The sequence below is a fragment of the Passer montanus genome, unplaced genomic scaffold, assembly GCF_014805655.1.
Source record: "Passer montanus isolate IOZ18808 unplaced genomic scaffold, ASM1480565v1 scaffold53, whole genome shotgun sequence".
Classification (NCBI taxonomy): Eukaryota; Metazoa; Chordata; class Aves; order Passeriformes; family Passeridae; genus Passer; species Passer montanus.
In genome coordinates this window covers 6,438,750-6,462,584 of record NW_024370263.1, presented here as the reverse complement: position 1 = coordinate 6,462,584, position 23,835 = coordinate 6,438,750, and the positions used below count along the sequence as shown (strand labels likewise).

The 23,835-nt window shown below is 39.8% G+C and overlaps 1 protein-coding gene across 1 annotated transcript in view; it reads left to right on the top strand.

The window, feature by feature from the left end:
* Nucleotides 1–23,835, top strand: part of SBNO1 (strawberry notch homolog 1) — a 30,593-nt gene that overhangs the window by 1,472 nt on the left and 5,286 nt on the right. The window contains exons 2-30 of the mRNA XM_039724503.1: nucleotides 4,423–4,556; nucleotides 5,004–5,108; nucleotides 6,055–6,364; nucleotides 8,075–8,175; nucleotides 9,272–9,368; nucleotides 10,456–10,616; nucleotides 11,590–11,723; nucleotides 11,870–11,960; nucleotides 12,899–13,060; nucleotides 13,564–13,699; nucleotides 13,779–13,884; nucleotides 15,002–15,155; nucleotides 15,242–15,424; nucleotides 15,626–15,723; nucleotides 16,391–16,542; nucleotides 17,083–17,280; nucleotides 17,557–17,727; nucleotides 17,815–17,984; nucleotides 18,662–18,793; nucleotides 19,907–20,042; nucleotides 20,471–20,583; nucleotides 20,684–20,755; nucleotides 21,180–21,279; nucleotides 21,770–21,844; nucleotides 22,096–22,242; nucleotides 22,320–22,414; nucleotides 22,541–22,633; nucleotides 23,030–23,167; nucleotides 23,667–23,743. Coding sequence (XP_039580437.1) covers nucleotides 4,425–4,556; nucleotides 5,004–5,108; nucleotides 6,055–6,364; nucleotides 8,075–8,175; nucleotides 9,272–9,368; nucleotides 10,456–10,616; nucleotides 11,590–11,723; nucleotides 11,870–11,960; nucleotides 12,899–13,060; nucleotides 13,564–13,699; nucleotides 13,779–13,884; nucleotides 15,002–15,155; nucleotides 15,242–15,424; nucleotides 15,626–15,723; nucleotides 16,391–16,542; nucleotides 17,083–17,280; nucleotides 17,557–17,727; nucleotides 17,815–17,984; nucleotides 18,662–18,793; nucleotides 19,907–20,042; nucleotides 20,471–20,583; nucleotides 20,684–20,755; nucleotides 21,180–21,279; nucleotides 21,770–21,844; nucleotides 22,096–22,242; nucleotides 22,320–22,414; nucleotides 22,541–22,633; nucleotides 23,030–23,167; nucleotides 23,667–23,743 — 3,839 coding nt within the window. The 5' untranslated portion in view covers nucleotides 4,423–4,424. The remainder of the gene's footprint in view (nucleotides 1–4,422; nucleotides 4,557–5,003; nucleotides 5,109–6,054; nucleotides 6,365–8,074; nucleotides 8,176–9,271; nucleotides 9,369–10,455; nucleotides 10,617–11,589; nucleotides 11,724–11,869; nucleotides 11,961–12,898; nucleotides 13,061–13,563; nucleotides 13,700–13,778; nucleotides 13,885–15,001; nucleotides 15,156–15,241; nucleotides 15,425–15,625; nucleotides 15,724–16,390; nucleotides 16,543–17,082; nucleotides 17,281–17,556; nucleotides 17,728–17,814; nucleotides 17,985–18,661; nucleotides 18,794–19,906; nucleotides 20,043–20,470; nucleotides 20,584–20,683; nucleotides 20,756–21,179; nucleotides 21,280–21,769; nucleotides 21,845–22,095; nucleotides 22,243–22,319; nucleotides 22,415–22,540; nucleotides 22,634–23,029; nucleotides 23,168–23,666; nucleotides 23,744–23,835) is intronic.

Genomic DNA, 23,835 nt, shown 5'->3' with positions numbered 1-23,835 from the left:
CCTGAAGTGTCCCTCGTGTCCTTGAAAGCTTTGAGTGGTAACCAGCCTTGGAAAAGTGGGAATGATTTTTCCAGGATCTGAGTTGACTTCTGGTTTTTGTGAGAACACCTTTGTACGTGTGAATGCAAAATTAACTGCTGGTCTTGAGGTTAAGGCATGGAAGCATGAGTGAGTTCATTAATTAGGGCTTTGCTCTTTGATTGGATGGTGACTTGGAGAGGACCAGAAGGGGTTGGGTTGGGTGAGGTTTTTTTTTGTTTTAACTGTTACCCAGGTTGCCTTCTGGAGACAAAAGCTGTGAAATGAGCAGATCCCACGTGGCCATCCAGAGAATCCTGTTGGGTGGGATGGGGCTCGGCAGCCCTTACACCTCTGAGAGGCTGCAGAGGGAGATGTGAAATTTCCAGGTCAATAAGAACTCACGGTTCAGACAGGCAGAGAATTTGCAGGGCAAAGCTCTCTTGTCTCTACAACTCCAGTATTTGTGTGGTGTTATAAATGGCTTCCAGTACGGCTCAGGTGGCAGGTATTCCCCAAAAAGGCAGGGGGAAAACCTTGCCAGTGAAAGACAGAAGTTGCTGAGTGCTGTTTGTGTCCCAGGCAGGCATCAGCCCCCTGGTCTGTGTTACACCACAGAGCCCAGGTGTCCCAAGGGCTTGGGAATAGCACTGCCTGCTCCGTTGGGATGTTTGGTTTTAGAGCAACTTATGATACTGTAATTGATTATGGTTTTTAAATAAGCACTTCAGGCATGCAGCGTTACAGTGTGTAACTCACAGACCTGAAAATCAAAAGGCTTTTCATTGTTTGGGGTTCTACCATTATGTTTCTCAGGGGACACAGAGCAGGTTGCTTGACATGTGTTTTAGAAATTTTTTTTTCTTTTTTTGTTTTATTTCTTTGTACTAAAGCTAAAATGGAAGGAGAGAGAGAGCCAGGTTGGCATGGATACATGACATGATATTAAACATGGCATTCTGCTTTTGTATCTTTAAATCAGGAATTATTTACATAATGTGCAGTGATCACAAAACTGCCTCTTTATCAAAGTTTTAAGCTTCATCAGGAGAGCACCTTACAGAAATGTTTGGTAGCCCTTCTTGAAATAGCAGCAGTTTGTTTTTCTTTATACAAAGAAAGTAAGTAGGATATTACTACTTTTGAAATGTTATAAATACGGGTTTTTTTAGTTTCATTGAATAGGCTGATTCTTGCTCAGTGACATTGGACTACCTCACTAAACATAGACAATCTTATCTGCAAGATTCTACATGCTCAAAACAGTTCTTTGAGTGATGAAATGCTCAGGGAACAGCTTGTAATATTCACAACTTTTTAATAAGTATTTTCTTTCGGAGATTTTGAAGATGTGGCAAACAGGTCCTTATATAGTATTGCAAGGCTGAGCTGCAGAGCTTGATAAAGTCACTTTCACTTGTGTTAGCTGAGGAGCCTCCTACCTTGCAAGATTATGGAGCTGGTTCAGCCTGATAATGTTTTAAGCTTAACCAGTATGTGCTACATAAAATAAAATGTTATCACAATGCAGCTTCCCCTGTATATTTTTTCTTCCTCATTTAATTTCCTTGCTAAATTAAAATGAGGAGGGTGGGCAGCATTGGTGCTTGGAAGTTGCACAAAGCCTAAAACTGGTGCTAAGTATTCAGTGACTTCTAATGTAAAAATTCTAGAAGTTCAGAATTCCTTTTGTTCCAAACAATGCAGCTTTGTTCCTACTGTACAGAAACAAAATAAGTGAAACTAGTCAAACTTTCATTGTCCAAACTGACAGACAAACAATTGCTGTTGTTTTACTGAGCTTTTTGCTGGGTTGTGAGCAACCATGAATTTTTAAGACTTTACCCTAAAATTTGGGGTATCAGGAGAGGGGTGCAGCTGGGGGATTTCTTACTTGAAAACAGCCTCACTAGAGAGGGATGCTTCTAAACTGGAGATATTTACTCTGAAATTGTAGGAATTGCTTTGCTAGTTTCTATCACCAGTCATTTACTGAAGACTTTGAAATAAGCAACTAATTCATTGGGTTTTTTTCTGAACTCTGAAACTTTTAAGGTCTCAGCCATCATGTTTTTAAAGGTTAAACATGAAGAGGTCAGTGGCATTGTGGAAATGTTAAACTGTACTTGAAACCGATGGAATGGGTCGTGACACCCTTGTAGGGTGGCAGGGGAAGATGTGTTTTTGTGGTGTTAGTGTGGGTTTTTCTTCTAGCTCTGGTTTTGCTTTGAGTCCAGTTTCATAGAAAGGCCTTTCATTCCTATACTGTGAAAGCAGACTAAGAGTTTGAGTCTTTTCATTTTCTCTTAGTTCTGTGAAGTGAAAAACCCCAAGATTCTGCCTTTTTGTGGACTATTTAGTCCAGTCCCTTAATTCTCAACCAAGTTTTAGTCATATCTTCGTTTAGCAGTGGGATGATCACAACTCCATACAGACTAAAGAATGACTTACCTGGTGGTTTTTCCATTGTACATTTAGACATTTTAGTTTATTTGTCCTTTGAGCAAAGGTGTTGCTCTGTGTGGAAGGGTGCTCATGCCTCTTTCCCAAATGGATACTGTGAAGTTGAGATTTTAAAGTGTTTTGGAGCTGTTTTGATGGGTGACCTGTGTTAATTCCCCTTCTGTAGAGAAATTCATCTTCAGTAGCTGCTCTCAAGTGCTGAACACCAAAAGCACTGATAAGCCAAATTTCATCTGCAGACTTAAACCTTCCTTCCCTCAGCTCTTTCTGGTTAGTAAACAATGCTGCAAGCTTCTAAACTTGGATGTGATGGTCACTGTTAAGATTGTAGTCTGATGAAAATTAAGTATTTATCCTACCTGATTAGTGTGTATATATAGTCCCCTTTTTGAGAGAGGAAGCACAATCTTTCTGGAATGAAAGGTGAAACTAAAAGTCAGGTCTTACCACTTTTGGTGACCCGTTCAGGATTCTGGGAGACAGGCTGCTGGGTGGTGACATCCTTTAATGCTGCTGCCATATCAATGAAGTGTGCTAGATGACTTAATACTTCTTCATATTTTCTGTACCTCATAGCAACAAACCAGGCCATTCTGCCACTTTATTTGGTCACCTCAAATGCCTTTAAGAAAGAGGAGTCTGGTTCTGACAAGCCAGTGGTGTTTGGGGCTGAGTGTAGTCAGTAGCAGTCCCACGGTTGTTTGTTGCTTTGATATTGTTTGGAGCATCTTTAAGGCTTTGTTACATTAAAATGTATCCTCCCCTTGTCTCAGTACCTTGCACTTGTGATGCCACCATCTCAGCATGAATCCACAACCCAAAGGTTTCTCCCTGCTATTGCACAGACTAAAACTGGGAAGAGTAAGAACTAAGTGCCTGAGGCTTAGCTTATTACAAGAATTACCTGTTCTGCTAAAAGTGCTGAGGAATACGTGTCACCAGCCAGCTGGATGTGGCTCAGCTGTGCATGTGGAAGGGCTAAGAAGGGAGTGCTGTTCTGGAGTCTTGTGAATGAACATCTAAAATGCCAACTAAGAATTTTGTCCTCTTACCTATTTGGAGTAGGTGTTTGGCTTCATTGGGTTTCAGTGTATTATTCCCAGTGGGTGTTAAGGGGTGTGGAGGGTGAGTGAAATTAAGATCCACTTGAGGTATATTTTAGACTGTATAAGCAACAGCTCAAGTTCTGTGAAATAATTTAATTTTTTTCTTAATACTAAGGCAGATGGGTTTCCTTCTTAAGCAAGTGAAATGTGTTATCTCCTCTCTTCATCTTTAAATATGGAGTATTTGGCTTTTTAATAAGTTTTTATGCTGTCTAGAATAGCTTTTTGAAATTAGTTTTTCTTGTCCTACACATAAAGGAGTCTGTGACCTGATGTTAGTGTCCTATTTAATAAGCAGTTACATACTATAATAGTGGCACATTTGTTCTCTCCACCATGCAAAACAAAATTTCTCCAGTGAATGAATGTAACCTAATGTAAGGGCAAGCAAGAAATTAAAGCTTTCTTTATAAGCTCTTTATCACTAACTTGTTACAAGATAAAGTAAATGAGTTTTAATTGTGCTTCCCTCGTGCAGTTGCTTCACCGACAAAGATGGATCATTAGCATAACATGGTCTCACCATTTCTGCTCTTGGTATTTCTTGTAATGCTTGAAACTGTAGTGCCTCAAAGACTAGAAGAGGTGTCTTAAGTTTATGGGTAGGGTAGCATTTTGCCTAGTAAATTATTTAATTCTCCCTGCTTTTGAATGTGGTGGGTATGTTGAAAAGCCTACAAATAAGCAAAGGAACCAGAGCACATCTAGAAAGTGAAACTGTGTGTACAAGAGACTGCACCATGAATGCCCTTAAATCCAGGAAATGGAGCTGTGTGTGGGCAAAAAATAAATCAATTAAATGTACTTGTATTTACAGTTTCTTTTTTTTTTTCAGAGATGGTGGAGCCAGGACAAGATCTGTTGCTTGCTGCTTTGAGTGAGAGTGGAATCAGTCCAAATGATCTCTTTGATATTGACTCTCCAGATGTGGTTCTTGCAAATCCAGCACCAACTCCAGCTGTTCAGCAGGTTAAAACAAGAACACAGGAATTTGTTAGAGCTTGGGTTTGCTGGATGAAGGGGTTAAAAGGGAATGGTGTCCATGGCAAGTGGTTGAAACATGTGGAGTTTTCTTAAGTTTCTTGCTTCACAGTACTGAGATTGGAAAATAGCTTGTGAATTAATTTTCAGCTTCCATACAAAAAAGCAATGTCAAACACTTGAGGTCAGTACAGGCAGAAATATGCTTAACTCTGGACATGACATGGGGAATAATGTCAGGTATCCATGGAGAGCTGTCGTGTCATTGGGGTCTAGCTGCTCTACAGTAAAGTGCATAAAAAGTGTAATGAAATACCATGTTTAAGCTCCACAATGGCCTTCACTCTGCCAGAGTGTGGCCACTTCAGGCACAGGCTGGGAACAAAAGCCTTAAGGTTTTATTCCTGCTGACTTGTTTGTGTTCTTCCCTTGCAGTCGGTACCGCTCAGCGCCTTGGAGCTGGGCCTGGACACTGAGGCTGCAGCTGCTGTGAAACAAGAACCAGAGACTGTCTCCACTCCAGCCTTGTTAAATGTTCGGGTGAGGGCTGAGCTCTGCTCCAGGGTTTGATGGGGAGGGGGCTCAACTTGGGCTGGGCACCAGCTGCCCACAAAGCTGCTTTATCACTCCTCCACCTCAGCTGCACAAAGGCTAAAAAACCGTGGTGAGAGCTCATGGGTTGAGATAAGGACAAGGAGATCAGCAATTTGTCATGGGCCAACCAGACTCAACTCGAGGAAATTAATTCGTTGCCAGTTAACAATTGAGGAAAATGAGAAATAAGAACAGATCTAAAAATACCTTCTTCCCACTCCTTCCTTTGTCCTGGGCTCAACTTCACTCCTGGCATCCATGGTCCTCCAAGGGCTGCAGGGGAGTCCCTGCTCTGGCACCTGGGGACCTCCTCCCCTTCCTTCCCTGGCCTTGGTGTTTGCAGGGTTTCTCACATATTCTCACTCCTCCATCCCAGCTGCTGATGGTGTAACAGTTTTTGCCTGTTGTTAAACAAATACCTTCTCACAGGCACTCCAGTGACACTGACTAGCCAGGCCTTGGCCAGCAGTGGGTTGGACTGGCTGTATCAGATATGGGGAAGGCTGTAGTGGTCATATCTTGTACCTGGGTGATGAATTTTTGTTTTTTTCCCCTTTACCTTAAAATAAAATCTAAAAAAAAAACCTTCTGAAATATGTACAATAGTGGTCATATCTTGTACATGGGTGATGAATTTTTCTTTTTTTTTCCCCTTTACCTTAAAATAAAATATAAAAAAAAAAAAACCTTCTGAAATATGTACAATGTATTAAGAGATACTGTTGCAGTACAAAGCAATTACTCTGGCACCTTCAGCATGTTATTTAAAGACATTTCTTATTTCAAGTGTCTTTTAAAAACTGGTGTATCCTATGTGCTAACTAAAGTCTAATAAAGTTTGCTCTTTCTTTTTGACTGTTTTCTGAAAATTTCCCTGCTTCTTTGTTACCAGCAACCACCATCCACCACAACCTTTGTGCTGAATCAAATAAATCAGCTTCCAACTCTGGGGACGACGATAGTGGTGACAAAAACGACGCCTGTCACGACCTCGCGGCAGACGATCACTGTAGCAAAGATCATCCAGACCAGCACAACCACCCGGCCCTCGGTGGCTGCACCAGCAGTTCGCAGTGCCCTGAGCACTGCACCTCCCAAGGACCAGATTCAGCTGAAAGATCTGCTCAAGAACAATAGTCTTAATGAACTCATGAAGTTGAAGCCACCTCCTAATATTGCCCAACCAGTAGCAACAGCAGCAAGTGAGTTTTCTTTCTTTGTCATTACAGTATTTATTTGACTAGTGAAATAACAAAGAACTCTGCACATCCAGGATTTTCATTGATAAGTACAACATCCTGGTAAAATGAATTCAGGAAACCTGGTAAATTTCATTTTAACTGTAGTAGTGTTAGAATTCAGGATGAAGTAGTATGAAATAACAGAATTAAAAAATTAAACTCTTGATTTGCGGCATGGAATGAGGAAAATGACAGATTGCAGCTGGAAAATTGGTGAAATTATTTTGTGAACATTAGCTAATAGACTTCAGTATCTTACTGGAGTCTCCACCAGTTCCTGTTCTGGTGTATATTTGGAACTACAACAAAGTAGTTCTATTTTCTATTTGACATCTTCCAAACTAGATTTGTAGCACACAAGTTGTTTGTGTGAATTGTCTCCTGCAAAAGGAAAACCTATCCCTTTGTTCATTGGAGGCATCAGATCTGTTGTTTAAGAAATTAAGTCCTAAAAACTTGCTGTTTATTTTCATGTTACTTCTGAAATGCTGCAGTAAGTTAAATACCACAAGTTCTTTGTTATCACACTCCAAATCTTAATTTTGTGATTTCTTCCATAGTATTTCCTTGTGTGTGATTTCTAACATGTGGTCAACTTGCATAAGGAAAAGCTCTGTGTGTGTGTGTAACTAACTTTAAGTTCTGATTTTAGCATGAGGTTAAGATCAGACTAGTTCAGTTTGAAAATATCTTCAGCGCTAATTTTTTTTTTCTAAAAGATATGCAGGCATTTTCTGGATTTGTTATTTTCATTGTCTCTGAAACAAGCTTTGCTGATTTTATAGGTGTGGTTGGCATAACCTATTTTTCTGTATGCAGAGAGAGTGCAGTGCAGGAGCTGTCTGTTAGAACTGAAACAAAAAGCAGAATGTCCCTCTTTGTGTCACTGCTTTCTCTTAGGGAGTGGTTGCAAAACCCAAGTTGGGACATGAACTGAAGTTGGGGAAGGGAGTAAAGGAGGGGAGAAAGCACAAGGGGATAAGTCAGTCCTGTTAAATCAAGTGAAAATTCAGAGAAGCACAGGATAGGTGACACCAGCACACAGTAACTGTTAGAGTGGCACAGCTGCAGAAAACAGTGCAATCTGTAGCTTGTGTAAAGTGAAAAGGAGACCTGCAACCTCTAGAACTGCATTCCTGATCTTATTTGTGTTCCTGTGTCTCTGGATATTTTCTTGCGTTTATTAAAAAAAATGACAAATACTTGTAGAAAAGAGAAGCTCTTGGAAGGAAAATGGTCTTTTCATATAATTCAGGCAGCAGGAGTTCTAGATGGGAAAATATTAAGAAGTTAAATTATGCAAGGTCTTTGAGGAAAACATTTATTTGTGCAAGTGCCCTAATTGTTTTTAGAGGCAATTATGCTAAGTTTATTACATGCATTGATATGATGGAATCTTGACAGCTGCTTTCAATATTTTGCATCCATCCTTATGCAAATTATTTTAGTTGTGTACTGAGCCCTATTTCTAGTTCCTTGCAAATGTGACTGAAGACAGGAAAGTTAATAAATGTTCTTCTTAAAGGATTGTGTTACAAATTTGTTCTTGAAGCATCATTGTGCTCCTGGATACTTTAATCTTCTCTTTCAGCTCATTAGTAGAGCAGCATGTTAATGTCAGTTGATGTTTGGAGGGAATTCTGTAAACCACAGCTTTCTTTTCTTTTGCAGCTGACCTAAGCAATGGTGCAGTGAAGAAGGAGGCTTCCACAAAAGAGGTAGCAAGAATATGGATAAATGACATTAAAATGAGAAGTTTTTCACCGACTGTGGTAAGTGGCACAAATGATTAATTTGCCAAACCAATGTGTTGCTGGCCATAAACAGTTGTGACCAGTTCCAGGAGTTACTCATACTTGTCTTGTGTGTGGTGGAACTGTCAAGTGCATCTGTTTGTTCAAAAGGTCAGTTGCTCCACAAGATGAAACTTGGTTAGATGAGTGAAGTTAACAGCTGTGCTGAGCTTAGATAGTAAATGACAATTTCAAGAAATTACTGTCCTTAGCAGAAGGTGGTGTGGGCCAAGAAGGGTGTGGCTCTGATTAAAGGTGATAAGCATAGCATTTCCTCTGGGTTAAACATTTTCTTTTGAAATCACTAGCAGTGAGGAAACTGAAAGACTTCCCCCTAGCATGGCTGTGCTTCTGGGCAGTTAAATTGAAAATGTAAATTGAATATCATTCAATTTCCTAAATGTAATAAAATTACATTCTGATGCTGTAAACATTTGAGTTTTGGCATCTTCACTGATAGCTAGACTCAGGCTGATGTTTGGGAAGAACTGTGCTCCTCAGTGACTGCCATACAGAAAGGGTTTTTCAGATCACTTTTGTATTAAACATTAGTTGTGGAAGATATTTAATTTTTCATCTATTGAGTGCTTTACAAATACTTATATATTTACATTGGTCAGGGTCACAGAAAATGGGTAACTGTCAGCATTCAGAGAATACTGGACAGCACTGACTATTTACTTATGAAGTTGTGAAATGATGCCATGAATGTGGAACTGCAGGAGACTCCAGGGGAGTCTTGAACATTAGGGTTGTCATGTTTTCAAGGCCATTTTCTTTAAGTCATAATCTGGTTTTAATATGCAGCAAGAAGAATCTCTTTTTAATTCTGCTTATGTGAGTGTGGAGTGCTTGATCTCCTTGCGAAGAAGAGGAAGTTGCCTGACTTAGTGTCTTTAGAGGGTTGTTCAGAGTATAAGAAATCTGTTTGTGTGTAGTTTCACTGGTTTGTTCCCTACATGTGTTAAAACATTGAAGTGCGTGTTTGTCCTCATTTCCTTTCTCATGTTAATTTCCAGGAGATGGAATATTAACAATGGGCTGTTTGACTAACACAAGTATTTCTCAATTCTAGAAAGTGCCAGCAGTAAAAGAAGAGGAGGAACCCGAGGAAGAAGATGAAGAAGAAATGGGCCATGCAGAGACCTATGCTGAATATATGCCAATAAAATGTATGACCTGGTCTTCTGTTACATCAAAAGGCTGAATGCTTTGAGAGTTAATGTATTTACTCTTGTGTAATTACTAACACAGAAAATAGATAGTGTCTGAAGTTAACAGGACCTGAATACATTGTGGGTTTTCCTAGGAAATGCATCTTCTGTAACACTTAGATTTGGAAGATAAGTGGATTTTTAAGTAGAAGAGGAGTTCTTCAGTATCATTGAGCAGTATTTGTTTCACAGATATGTCTGATGAACCAAATTCAGGCTTTTTTTTTACCTCTGTTAAGATGCCTTATGCCTCAGCAGAGGAAATTTTGTAAAGGAATTCAGTGCTCACTGCTACACTTAGGAATCTAGTCTGAGACTTTTGGTGTGAAATCACCCTAAGCACATTCTTCCTGCATTGTTCCTGGCTGACTACTTAGAACTGGCTCTTGGTTGTTTTTTGAGTGAATCTTGTACTGCTGTTAATTGCCATCTCCTCTTTTTTCTTTTTTCTTTGTTGTACCTATTGACAACAAGCTGTTATCTTGTTTGCCACATACAGTGACCTGCTGTAAAAGCAAGGCAAAAATTTTGCAGGGAGTTTGTAGCTGAATGGTTAATTTTTATTGTTACTGATGAGATCTGTCAGCAATTAAACCATGTCTGTTCTAAATCTTTTCTCCTCTCATTCTGCTTAAAAATGGCACTATATAAATAGTGAGAAGAATGTTGCTTTTGTGATTCTGGCATCCTGAGGCTGCTTCTGGCCTTTTTGGGAAGACAAGGTTCAGACTAGTTTTTCTCAAACAAGTAAAGTACACAAATACTTTAATTTTCTGTAAAGTGAATTTTATCTAATCTCATAAAAATTGTGGGAAGCTGGTGAGAAGAGAAAGTTAGGATTGCAGTTATAAATTCAGATTCATGTGTTCATATGCAATGCAGTTTAACACTTGACAGATTGTTTCATTGCAACATACTTGTTGATTTCAGCCTTTGCAATCACAATTTTAAGTTGTTTGGGTAAATATAATAACTTGTGCTGCAGCAACAGAACTCTGTATTTTGTTTTCATCTTCTGCCTTCCTTCCTTTTCTTTCTCCACCAGTAAAAATTGGTCTACGTCACCCTGACCCAGTAGTGGAAACCAGCTCGTTATCCAGTGTGACTCCTCCTGATGTGTGGTACCAGACATCAATATCAGAGGAAACAATTGACAGTGGCTGGTTGTCAGCTTTGCAGCTGGAAGCAATCACTTATGCAGCCCAGGTATGCCAGACATCAGCACAGCTTAAAAGCTAACAGAGAATTTAAGAAGAAAAACTAAAATCTGACAAGCACAGCTATGTCAGTTTTACAAGGAGATAAAATAATAAGAGCTTAAAGGTTTGAGTTGCATTAGAAGATGGCAGGTGAGCTTCAGCTCAGATAAATGGGAGGTAATACACCCAGGAAAATTTCCTCTAAACCACTTCCATGATGGTGATCTCTTAATTGTCTTAGAACATGTTAGTCATTTTTATTTCCCTGAAGTAATTTAATGGCTGCAGTAGCAGCAGGCTGATAAAGCCAGCCCTCTTTGACATCCTTGGGAAGGGAATAGAGAGCAGCACTGGGTGTTATTTTGCTGCTGGGTTAAACTTCAGTGTGCCCACCCCAGATGTGTGTGCAGCACTTTGTGGGGAAGGAGGCATTGGAGTTAGGGGACAACTGAATAAAATGGTCACAGAGGGAAAAGTTACCTCATGAAAAGAGACTGACACAGCTGGGACACCTGGGGCTGGGGAGGAGAGAAAGGAATGGGAATGAAATCAGGGTTAAGATAATCAAGGAGTGATATCACACAAAACCAAAAGCAAAGCAGAGCTTGGTGACACTGACAGGAGATTGGTTTAAAATGGGTAGATTCAGAACACTGCATTCCACAGGCTGTGGATGTCTGAGTCTTCCTGCTACAAAAGGCTGTAGGTGTCTGTCAGAGGGTTAGGAAAAGGCACAAAATATTGGACAGATGTTTAGAACAGTTCTGGATGCTGAGGAAAGAAAGGGGAGAATGGATCACACAATGCAGTTAGGGTGCTGTGCTCTTCCCTAAATAAAATCCCCTCTTCCTGCTGCCAGGAGTTTGCTTGGACCACTTGGTCTCCTCCAATAGGATGTTTCTTATGTTTGCTCTTTTCTGACAATCCCCTGTGATGTGTTCTGGAGAATGAGTACAAGTTTTTTGTTCTTTCTCCTACAGCAACATGAAACATTCCTGCCCAATGGAGACAGAGCTGGATTCTTGATAGGTGATGGTGCTGGTGTAGGAAAAGGAAGGACCATAGCTGGAATAATCTATGAAAATTACTTGTTAGGCAGAAAAAGAGCAGTCTGGTAAGTATCAGGATTTGTTAGAGCAGACACTCCAGTGACTCTATGACTTAAATTCAGGGTCATCTGTCTTCTGCCAAATGTTCTAGCAGCTGACTGCCTTTTGACCTGCTGTGACTTACAGAATGTGCTTTGTTTTGTGTCTTCAGGTTTAGCGTGTCAAATGATCTGAAATACGATGCTGAGAGAGATTTGAGAGATATTGGAGCAAAAAACATATTGGTGCATTCATTAAACAAGGTGTGGAAACTTTTTACTATGTACAGTTGAGGCAAACCTTTAGGTACGCTTGTGTGACGAGTTGTGCATGTTGACTGTTTTAAGAGCAAGAATGTACTAATTTCAATAAATTTGCTGTCTAGGTCTTGTTTGACAGGCCTAAATCTTACAAAGAACCACACAGAGCTTTAAGTTAATCATGTAAATAGGCCCCTTGTAGGATTAAGTCTTAGCATGTGTGCTTTTTTATAAAAAAACTACACTTCAAGCTACTACTGACACTACTAGTAAAGTGTTTTCTAGAAGTTGAAATATTCTTTACGTCCTTAAAGCTGTATAGCATTTGATTTTTTTTTCTTTCTATCTCTCAGTGCACACTTTGTATGTAATGCATTTTATGTGTAAAACTTGAATAATAGACTTGCTCAGTGATTTATTAAAGCAGCAATGGTGTGCAGTTATTTTTGGAGACACTGCCTCTGCTCTGGATTAGCTGCTTAAATTGTAAAGTGTGATTACTGGTTGAATTCACTGAACTCAAAAGTTTGGTTTAAGTTGGTATTTTTGCTTTGTGAGTTCTTAATTTCCAAAATAAGGCTTTAGAAATCATCATTTAAGGTAGCAGCTGTAAAGTACACTTGAGGTATTGGCTCTTAAACGGATACATTGAAACTAAAATCTCAATTGTATTTAAACTAAGGAAACCATGTAGCCAAAGAATGTGGCTGCTAAGCTTTTGAAGCCTCAGATTCAGTCTTCCCTATGTCTGTGTTTAAGTAAGGCCCTGTGTAACCCCTTAACCAGGTTGCCATCAGCCATGCCCTGATCTTGATGTGGGGTTGTGGGTGGCTCCAAGTGTTCACACCTTTCAGTCTGAGCCCACTGCATCCCTTCATCTGGTAGGTGGGATTGAGGAGGGGTCTCTCTTGATTAATTTCTGTAATTTCTATTTATTGCAGTTCAAGTATGGGAAGATTTCTTCCAAACACAATGGAAGTGTGAAGAAAGGTGTCATCTTTGCTACCTATTCTTCTCTTATTGGGGAGAGTCAGTCTGGTGGTAAATACAAAACCAGATTAAAGCAGCTTCTTCACTGGTGTGGTGAAGACTTTGATGGAGTTGTATCCTTTTTCTGGAATTCATTTGATTATAATGAAATTACTGTTTATACTTATATCTTTAAAGATTTTTAGGTATTCTTTATTTGTGATAGCGATCAGTTGTATGCATGTTCTGACATTACACTTACACTTTTACAAACTTTGTGCCAAACATATTACCATCAACTTGTTGCCACACAACTCTGGTACAAGAGTGAAGTTTGTTTTTTTTCTACATCAAACCTATAAAATTAAACAATTGTCCTTAAGAACCCTAAGTTTACATTGATATTTTTAATGGATTTATTTAAATATATATTTGGAGTATCATCAGCATTTTTAAGAACTCTAGTGTGCCAATTTACTATCTAAATATTTTTCCAAGGTTTTTTAGTTAAAATGACCAGTGTTTGGAGTTTACAATTTCCATCTGCTCCCCCATTGTAGTTGATTTTCTTGCCTTCTGTTGTAGCTTCTCATTCTGTACATTAGTGGGACAAAGCTTTTCCTTAATTACGGTTCAGATCGTATTTGACGAGTGTCATAAAGCAAAGAATCTGTGTCCTGTTGGTTCATCAAAACCAACAAAAACAGGTCTGGCTGTATTGGAACTTCAAAATAAACTTCCAAAAGCCAGGGTTGTTTATGCCAGTGCCACAGGTATGTACTGCTGGGTTTGTATTAAATGTTTCTGGATGCCTTTGCTAGCACTGGTACAGATTTATGTTTCTCTTTTTAGGTGCATCTGAGCCAAGAAACATGGCATATATGAACCGTCTTGGAATATGGGGTGAAGGAACTCCATTTAGGGAATTCAGTGATTTTATTCAGGCTGTTGAAAGAAGGTAAAGTTTCAAAGACCTACAGCAGAATGCTCAGGGTTGTGGCTGACTGTGCTCCCCTGTTCCTTGTCTTCACTTTCTAGTCCTTTGCAAGCATGTCCTGTCACATTAAAAACTCTGGCTTCTATATCTAGCAGAAGTGTTATTTATCATAAGTGGTGAAAAATAAGATGTTTCCTTTGTTCACAGAAAATTTTGAGAGCTTTAAAAGCTTTCTGGGAAAAGAGGCCTCTCAAAAATGTGGGTGTTAGGAAAGCAAAATACTTTGCTGCTCCCCATGAAAACGCCCTGTATTGTAGTGGGTATGCTCAGTGTAGTTAATGGCTCCCTATTTGCAGAAGGCCTCTAATGTTTATGCATTCATCTTAGGCAATTTAACAGGAGGAAATCTTGTGCTTATTGGCATAAGAACCCAGTTCAGGGAAATTCTTTGTGCTGTTACAAGGTACTTGGTGTTTCAGAACAAACTAATAATACAAAATGCGAGAGGTCAGTAGAAAAGGCGGCTGCTGCATTCTGTGGTGCCTGAGCATCTTGCTTTGCCTACTCAAAAAGAATTTAAACACTTCAGAATGCCACAGTAGGGTTTAGGATACATCTTGTTTACCATCTACATGATGTGTGGTTTTTCTGGACTCTGCAAGTGTAGCCTCTCTTCATTACTGGGTGCAATTAAATAAGCAATAATGAAGTTAGAGCCCCAAGCCTGTGAGTAGCAGTCAGTTAAATAATTTTCATATCAGCATAAATCTGAAAAAATTAAAATTGCTTATATTATTTCAAATCATCAGCAGTTTATAAAATTAGAATGCAAGCATTTGCTGATATTTGGACCAACTTTGTTATCCAGTTCAAATTTATAAGTTACTGTCTCCTAATCCATCCTAGGTCATTTGGGAAAAAAGTAACTGAGTTTTACCTCTTGGGATACACTTAACATTTACAAGGCAGGGATACAATTTTATGTAAAGACCAAATTTCAAATTATTTCAAAAACATTCCTTCACATTCATAACCTGTTTTTTTCTAAAGTACTTGGGGTTGTGTTTTGATGTGTTTTTTTAACAAATTCTTGCTTTTGAAAATTCTAATATGGATTTAAATTGTTCCTTTATTTTAGAGGTGTTGGTGCCATGGAAATAGTTGCTATGGATATGAAGCTGAGAGGAATGTACATAGCCAGACAGTTGAGTTTTTCAGGTGTAACTTTCAAAATCGACGAAGTTCTGCTCTCACAGGAATATGTTAAAATGTACAATAAATCTGTGAAACTGGTAAGAACCCCTTTTGGAATTTGCTTTCTCTTGAGTTATGAGAGATTGGAGCTGGTTGAAATTTGAATGCTGCTTTCCTTGTTCAGTGGGTCAGTGCTCGAGAGAGGTTCCAGCAAGCGGCCGATCTCATCGACGCGGAGCAGCGCATGAAGAAGTCCATGTGGGGTCAGTTCTGGTCAGCTCACCAGAGGTTTTTCAAGTACCTTTGCATAGCCTCAAAGGTGAAGAGGGTGGTGCAGCTGGCTCGGGAAGAAATCAAGAATGGCAAAGTAAGTTGATCAAGACTGATTTTTAAACATTTGTCTTAAAGATAAAGCTGTTAGATTAATTTTTTTCATATATAATACAAATAATTTCAGCCATAGTAGGAGCATGCTTTTGTACTTCATGCCATCTAATGAGCAGAAAATCAGGCAAAATAACAGCTTACAGCTCATAGTGACACTGTCTGGTATTCATTTGTTCTTCAGTGCGTTGTCATTGGCCTGCAGTCAACAGGAGAAGCAAGAACATTGGAAGCTTTGGAGGAAGGTGGTGGGGAATTGAATGACTTCGTTTCTACAGCAAAGTAAGACTGAATTTTAAAACTGTTCTTTAGAAAACTAACCTTCATCCAACTTGGTTTGTGTATGTGGCCATTTGTCCTTGTGTGTGTCAAATGTGCATCAGTGCACGGAAGGTTGGGAGTCCTTTAGTGATGTTTAGAGATGTTGCCTGTACCTAAAATCTGGCAGCACTGCTCAGGTGAGGCAGTGCTTGTCTGCTGGTTCTCCTGGCATTCCAGACTGATGTTTTCAGGTGTGAACAGCTCAGACTGTTCTCAAACTGGGAGGATGGGGAGACCTGCCAAGTGTGTGCTGCATTTATACCAGAGCAAGTTACAGACCATGACTTCCCTCTTTGATCAGAGGGACCAGAGCCAATCCCAGGGCTGCCTTGCTGAAGATCTTAATTTATTAACTTAATTTTTTACTTAAATTGAGCAATTAAAAAATGGCAGTAGCAATGCCACTTATTACCAAAAACAAATTTAACAAGTTATAACAGTGCTGTAAAAGAGGTGTGTCCTACTTTTAAGAAGGTGACAAATACAGTAATGTGGGTGTTAATACAGAGTGTCCAACTGCACTCACAAGGAGTCATTCTTCAGAGAAGTCAAGCAAGCTGTTCAGTGTTACAGGTTTGTACTTTAAATAAATGCAAATTCCACTGAGCAACCCTTTTTTCTTAAACAGAGGAGTATTCCAGTCTCTTATTGAGAAGCACTTTCCAGCTCCTGACAGGAAGAAGCTGTTCAGCTTGTTGGGAATTGACCTGACTGCTCAAAGTAACAACAATTCACCCAGAGACAGCCCTTGCAAGGAGAACAAAGTAAAGAAAAGAAAAGGTAATGCTGGAGTTCCTACACTAATGCCACAGTGAAAATGGCAACTTCCCAGCTGCCTAAGAGTGAACTTTGTCTGGGGAAAAAAGGGAATATCTGTACAGTCATCCATGAAAGGGAATGTATTGCAGATCTCCTAAGGCTAGAGGCTGCCATTAATAGATGTTATATTTCTGATAAGCAATATAGCCTGTAAATTTTAGTTAATTTTGCTCAAAATTGGGTTGATCTGCTATGGAACCATATCCCAAAATGCCTTGTCTGTGTCAGATCACTTCTGATGTAGTCACTCAGGTAACTTTCTATATCTTGAGGCTCAATTAAGAGAAGCCTAATACTACCCCCTGCCCAAACTGGTTATCTTAAAAGTAGGTGATGGTAAAAAACTTGGGAAAGAGGTCTTGCTTAATACTTGGATTCTTTTAAATTGTTCTGTTTTCAAAAATTGCATGTTTTTCTAGTTTGTGTGGTAAAACAGGCCTCAAAGTGTGTAGACTACCAGGTTTAAACTAACTGCTCTTTCTTGTGGGATGATGGAATTAGGTGAAGAAATAAGCAGAGAAGCCAAAAAAGCCCGCAAAACAGGTGGCCTTGCAGGGAGCAGCTCTGATGAGAGTGAAAGTGAGTCTGATGCTTCAGACAATGAAGAAAGTGACAATGAGAGCTCCAAATTTTTGAGTTCTGGAGACGATGACGACTTCAACCCATTCAGAGATGAATCCAGTGAAGATGATGAAGATGGTAAGGCTCTCTAAGTGTTTCATCAAGAAAGTAGCTGTATTTGCAGAGAGGAAACAGAAAGTCTTCCCAAACATTTCAGTGAGCCACATATGACTGTTTACTAAGCAGGCAGTTTAGTTCCAGTGAGACTGCAATTAGTGGGATGTGAAGCTTCAATTAGTTTTTTATACTCTGGAATTCAGACTTTTGTAAGTCACTTTATGCAATGAGAATGTATTTGTTTCAAAGGGATGGATGGCTGCTTAGTAAATGTTTGAAATTTTTATTTAACTTCAGATCCCTGGTTGATTAGAAAAGAGCATAAAAAAAATAAAGAAAAGAAAAAGAAGAAAAGCATAGATCCAGATTCTATTCAAAGTGCCTTACTAGCCTCTGGTCTGGGATCCAAACGACCCAGCTGCTTCACTTCCACTGTTGGAACCACCACTTCTAGTACCAACACGTCTGGTAAGAGCAGCTTTCTTTGATGTTATTAATTTCCTAGCAGTTAGGCAATAAAATTCTAAATCTCAAAGAGTCTTTCTTAACTTTCAGCAAACAGTAACACAAACAGCAGCTTTGTAACGAGTCAGGATGCTGTTGAAAGGGCCCAACAAATGAAAAAAGAACTGCTGGATAAACTGGAAAAGCTGGCTGAAGATCTTCCACCTAATACACTGGATGAGCTTATAGATGAACTGGGTGGTCCTGAAAATGTTGCAGAGGTAGGCTGGTGATCACATATTAAGAAAAAAGTATGTTTTTAAAAAGTTTGTGTATCAGTTTTAGACAGTGATCTCAGGAATGAGAGCAGAGGTCACTCTGCCTCTGAATGAAAGAGAAATTTGAATATTGTGTTGGGATACTGGGGGAGCTTTGAGTGTAGGTGAACACTTATTTCTGAGATTTGATGGCTTCTGGTTGGGTAAATCACACCAGTTTCTCTTTTGTTTTACTGTGGTCTGTTTCTCTGACTGGCTATAGCCAATTTGCTGCTGGTGTGTATTAAACAGACAGGAGCTTTAACTCATCCTTCAAGGCAGTGGAGATCAAGAACCTTTGTGTTGATGAAAAGCCTGATGAATCTCTCAATAACTTCAGAAAAACGTCTTTAAGCTACCTGTTTTTATCAAGTAGCAGCATCAGTGTGATTTAAGAGACCCTGTTAAAATCAGTGGCAGCCCAAGCTGTCTGTTGAGCTTATTTTCTTAGTGCTGCTGGTAAATCCCTTATGAACAGTGGCATAATACAGCATCATCTCTGTCACATTCCACATAGCAGTTTTGCACTCAGAGTAAATGACTGGGCATTTTACTGTGTGTGCATGGATCCACCATGCTGCCTGGGGCTCTGGGTGCTGGGCTGGTTTTGGCATTGCCCTGAGCTCGTGTTCCCTCCCAAGATGACGGGCCGCAAAGGCAGAGTGGTGAGCAACGACGACGGCAGCATCTCCTACGAGTCCAGGTCTGAACTCGACGTGCCCGTGGAAATCCTGAACATCACAGAAAAGCAGAGGTTCATGGATGGAGATAAGGTAATCTGTGGAGAGAGCCTGTAGGCACATGTGCCAGTGCCATAGTAACTCAAAGCTATTCACCAGTGACTGGCAGGTAGTGTAAGTTCTAGTTAAGAAACACTCAGTTCACTGCTGGTTTGTTTTTTAAATCAGTGTGTTGAAAGGTCAGGCTGTAGTTTGGGTGACCTCAGAGGCCTGTGCTTGGTGTGCACCCATGTGCCAAACTGAAAGCTGGCACCTTTGAGCTGTTTTTTTTAAAACAATATGTGTTTAAAAGGCAGATTTGTGATTCATACCTTTGATTCATTGATCTGGGTCACTGTGCACCTCCCCTTCCAAGAGGAAATAATTAAATTGGGAAATGGGGAAGGCCACTGTATGAAAACTTAAAGTGAGGGGTGAAGGGAGAAGGTGGGGCCTGTTAACCTTAACAAGGCTTGAGAAGTCCCACTGGGAGGAGTGGTGGCTTCTGCCCTTAATGTTGCACTCTGAAAGAAAATCCTGACCTGAATAATTGTAGAATTGCATCTGATAAAAGAAGTGGGGGGAGAAAGCCCTTCCCAGTGGTTCACTTGGGCCCTGCTGCCACAAGAGGGCAAATGGAGTAAATGTCACTGTGCATGGAACTTGTGTGGTCCCTTGTGACACTTCAGAGTAAAAGCTCTGGTTCCTGTAAGTGATTTGTGCACAGTCCAAACATTTACATTCTTTCAAGGCAAATGCATCCAGGCACTGGAATGGCTGGATCCTCTTCCCTGTACAGCATTAGCAGCAATGTTTTGTCTTTTCTGTGTTTGCTATTGGAGCAAGCCTGTGTCCCTCCCCTTTTCCTTCAGAGTACAGGCCAGTGTCAGGAGACCTGCCCTCTGGGATGGCAAATCTTTGTTTGCACAGAGAGTTGTTGTTGAAAAGTAAAGCAAAACCCCCTCCTTTCACTCAGCAAAGTTCATTAGTATTTCTAACTCTGATACAGAAAGCCACACCTTTGCTGCCCTCCCTCTGCCTTGTGAGTAACAGTGAAACCATCCCAGATCCATGTTTGGTAATAGTTGTAAAACAAGAAATTTTTTTTGGAAACTGAAGCTTGATCTTGGATTTATTGCTAACTAAGAGTTCTTTTCTCAATCACAGAACATTGCCATCATCTCAGAGGCTGCCAGCTCTGGTATCTCACTGCAAGCAGACCGCAGGGCCAAGAACCAGAGGAGGAGGGTTCACATGACCCTGGAGCTGCCATGGAGTGCAGACAGAGCAATCCAGCAGTTTGGTAAATCACTCACTGTGTCCTGACCCAGCAGACTCAGCAATAATAACTGAATTTATTGCTAAGGTGGGAAATCAGATGGAGTAGGCATTTCCTAAGGACCCCTCCAGTCCCTTGTACCCATGAACAGAATTTCATCAGCTTTATCTGTGGTCATGGCTAATGGTCTTGAAAGCTTTGAAGGAAACCTCATGAACAAGCCTAGGCTGCAGCTTTGGAGTTTCATTCACATAAGAAATGTCTTTACAGAAGTTGCCACAACTTTTAGAGTATCTCTGTGCTACCTTCTCTTTGCTGTATTACAGCAGAAACTAACTTTAAGCTGGATTAAGTTCTACCCTTTTTCCTTGCTCTTCGCAGTTCATATTTTATTAAAAATATTCAGTGGAATAGAATTTATCTGATTTACATGCTTCTACTTAATTATCCAGGGAGAACTCATAGATCCAACCAAGTGACTGCTCCAGAGTATGTGTTCCTCATTTCTGAACTGGCAGGAGAGCAAAGATTTGCATCTATAGTTGCAAAAAGACTGGAGAGTTTGGTAAGATGTTTCAAGAGGTCTAATCCTTCCTTTGAGAAAATGCAACTTAGATTTCTTTTTCTTAAAAGTTGTATGTAATGACAATGATGTGTCTTAACAGGGAGCCCTCACCCACGGGGACAGACGGGCCACAGAAACTCGAGACCTCAGCAGATTCAATTTTGACAACAAGGTGACAATTTTGTTTCTTTTGGAGACCTGATGCTGTGGCATTTATTCCACAGATGACCTGTTGAGGAAGGTTCCTCTCCATCCCTTACCTTTAACTGTATCACTTGCTGATGGAAGGCCTCTTTGTGTAACCCATAATTCTGTCTGTGAAGCCATGTGGAACATGTGTGTAAATCACTGTTCTGTTCTTGCAAACAATCAAAGTCTTAAGTAAATGGTGTGTGTCCTGAAAGATTAATTTGGCAGTTGTAATTAAAAATTAAGACTGGGCTGTTTTCAGTTATAAACTGCACTACATAAAGGTGGCAAACTATTCCCTTCACTATGGTGCAGGAAAGCTTTTCATTGTGAATTTAAATACCTGTTAAACCTTGTGCCTGGGGCTGAGGCACAAACACTGGATGGCAACTTTTTTTCTTACACAGTATGGCAGAAATGCTCTGGAGATTGTTATGAAATCCATTGTGAACTTGGACTCCCCAATGGTCTCACCTCCTCCTGATTTTCCTGGAGACTTCTTCAAAGGTAAGGCTGTGACAGCTACCTTTTGATCCTTCCCCAGTTCACAGAAAATCAAAATACTGTTAGAGCTGTAACTACTGTTACAATTTAAAATGATCAGCTGAGACAGATGGGAGTAAACGCCCAGTGAGAGTCTGTGCACGTTGCTTGAATGTTGAAGTTCACACATGAAACCAGATCTGTGAGCTCTGTGTGAGGAATGTTCTGTATCTGCTTGGCCAGTGTATTATAAACAGATTTTATCTTCATTTTCCTATTACCTGTTGGAACTGTTCTCATGCCATTGGTGCTTTCCCCTGCCTGGGCTTCCTGCGGGGACAGAAGGCAAAGCTGGGTCTTGCTTATTGATGTATTCAGCAGAAACTGCAAGTAATGGGAAGTGAGGGGTGTCAGGGGCTTTGGAATTGGATCCTATGGCTAAACAAGCTGTTACTTCACTGGGTTATTTTTAGATGGCAAAGCAGCTATGATTTAATTTCTTTCTCTTTCCTAGATGTTCGTCAGGGATTGATTGGTGTAGGCTTGATAAATGTAGAAGACAGATCTGGAATACTGACACTTGATAAAGGTACTTGGGTGTTCAGTGTGTCTGTAGAATGTCCCAGGGAACATCTTATGTCCTGACAGTGGGTTCCCAGCAGCAGAACTGAACTTGTAACTGTCTAAAAATGACCTTTTTTGAGGAACTTCATGTTTTCTGCATTTCTGAAAGAAAGTATTTAAGTAGTGTTTGTATGAATCTTTGAATACTGATTGAGGGCTTGTGGTTATCAAACTTATTCTTTGACCTAATACATGTATTTCTCACTCTTTTTTAAGATTACAACAATATAGGGAAATTTCTGAATCGAATTCTTGGTATGGAAGTCCATCAGCAGAATGCTTTGTTCCAGTACTTCTCTGACACGTTAAATGCAGTTATTCAAAATGCTAAAAAGAATGGAAGATATGACATGGGCATCTTAGGTGAGTAAATAATTTCACAGTGCTCTTGAACTTCAGTGAGAACAGAGCAGCAGAATAAAACTTGATTTCCTTTTCAGATTTGGGCTCTGGAGATGAGAAAGTGAGGAAGGCAGATGTTAAGAAGTTTTTAACTCCTGGATATTCTACCTCTGGACATGTAGAGCTGTACACAGTAAGTTAATCCTGTATCATCTGTGTAGGAACTGATAACATTTGCCAGTAAGTTTTTACAATGTGTTCAGTCCCCAGGTGTGTAACTTTTATCCCACTCAAATACCCCTGCACTGCTCTCTTGCAGATCAGTGTGGAGAGAGGAATGTCTTGGGATGAAGCAACAAAGATCTGGGCAGAACAAACAGGTCCAGATGATGGATTTTATTTATCACTACAGGTAAGATTCTTCTGTCTCCTTGATTATGCTCAGAGGTTTTGGGGGCTAAACTGAAAAACTTGTTCAGTTTTGCAAAATACATTGAGTCTTACATGAAAATGAATTTTAGGGTTTTTAAAACACTGAGTATGAAATTCTTCCTTTTATCTCCTCAGGATATTTTCTGATAGGAATATGAGCCCAAATTAAGAGCTCTTATTTAAACCTCCACCAGGAAATTGTGGTTTCACTGTGAGGCTGATGTGGGTTACTGTGATCTAGAAGTGTATTACTGTCCTTGGTTGTACTATTACACACTAATTACTCTGTAAAAAACACAATATAGAATCACTTAAGCAGATACTTTCATCATGTATTAATTCAGGAAGTTTTTGGTTTGTCCTTTTTTTTTTCCAGATAAGAAATAACAAGAAAACAGCAATTCTAGTAAAAGAAGTGAATCCTAAAAAGAAGCTTTTTTTGATATACAGACCAAATACTGGGAAACAACTCAAACTAGAAACTTGTGCAGATCTGAAAAAGAAATATAAGAAGGTAACCATTAAAGTTATGCTTGTTTTTAAAAATAATTATAAGGGCTCTATTTATTTCTTTTTATGTATCATTTTGACAAATCAAAAAGTAGACTTCTTTCTCCAGAGCAGAGCTTTTATTTGGATCTTTTTAAGCAGGCCTACATGATCTTAACATTCCTACATAAATTTCTGAATTTCTTTCTAAATATAATTTATCTGTGGTGTGGTAATAAAAAATTAGGTTCCTTAGGGTCTAGCAAGTGTTGAATTTGCAAGAACCTAAGGAAACTCTCATCAGGTGGATTATGGAAAAAGCTCTGAGGTTCTGCTGTGTTTAAGTATTTTGCTTGCCCTTTGGGATGGATAATTTGAAATTATTATCGTGTAGGATGCTGTACCTCTGTACACCATCCTGATGCTGGTGCTCCCTCCTTTCTCGTGATAACAACCAGATTATTTTTATTCTATGTAAGTTTTGATGCGTTTTACTTCATTCCCTCTTTGGATGACTGTTCCAGGTACCTTCTGAGGATGCTCTGCCACACTGGCTGGAGCAGTACAACTCCTCTGCAGACACCTGCACCCATGCCTACTGGTCAGTGTCTGTGCTTTAACTTCTGCTGTTTCACTTTGGGCTGGTTTATCACTGCTTCTGTTCTTCTGTCCCTCCTGTAAAGTCTTGTGTTT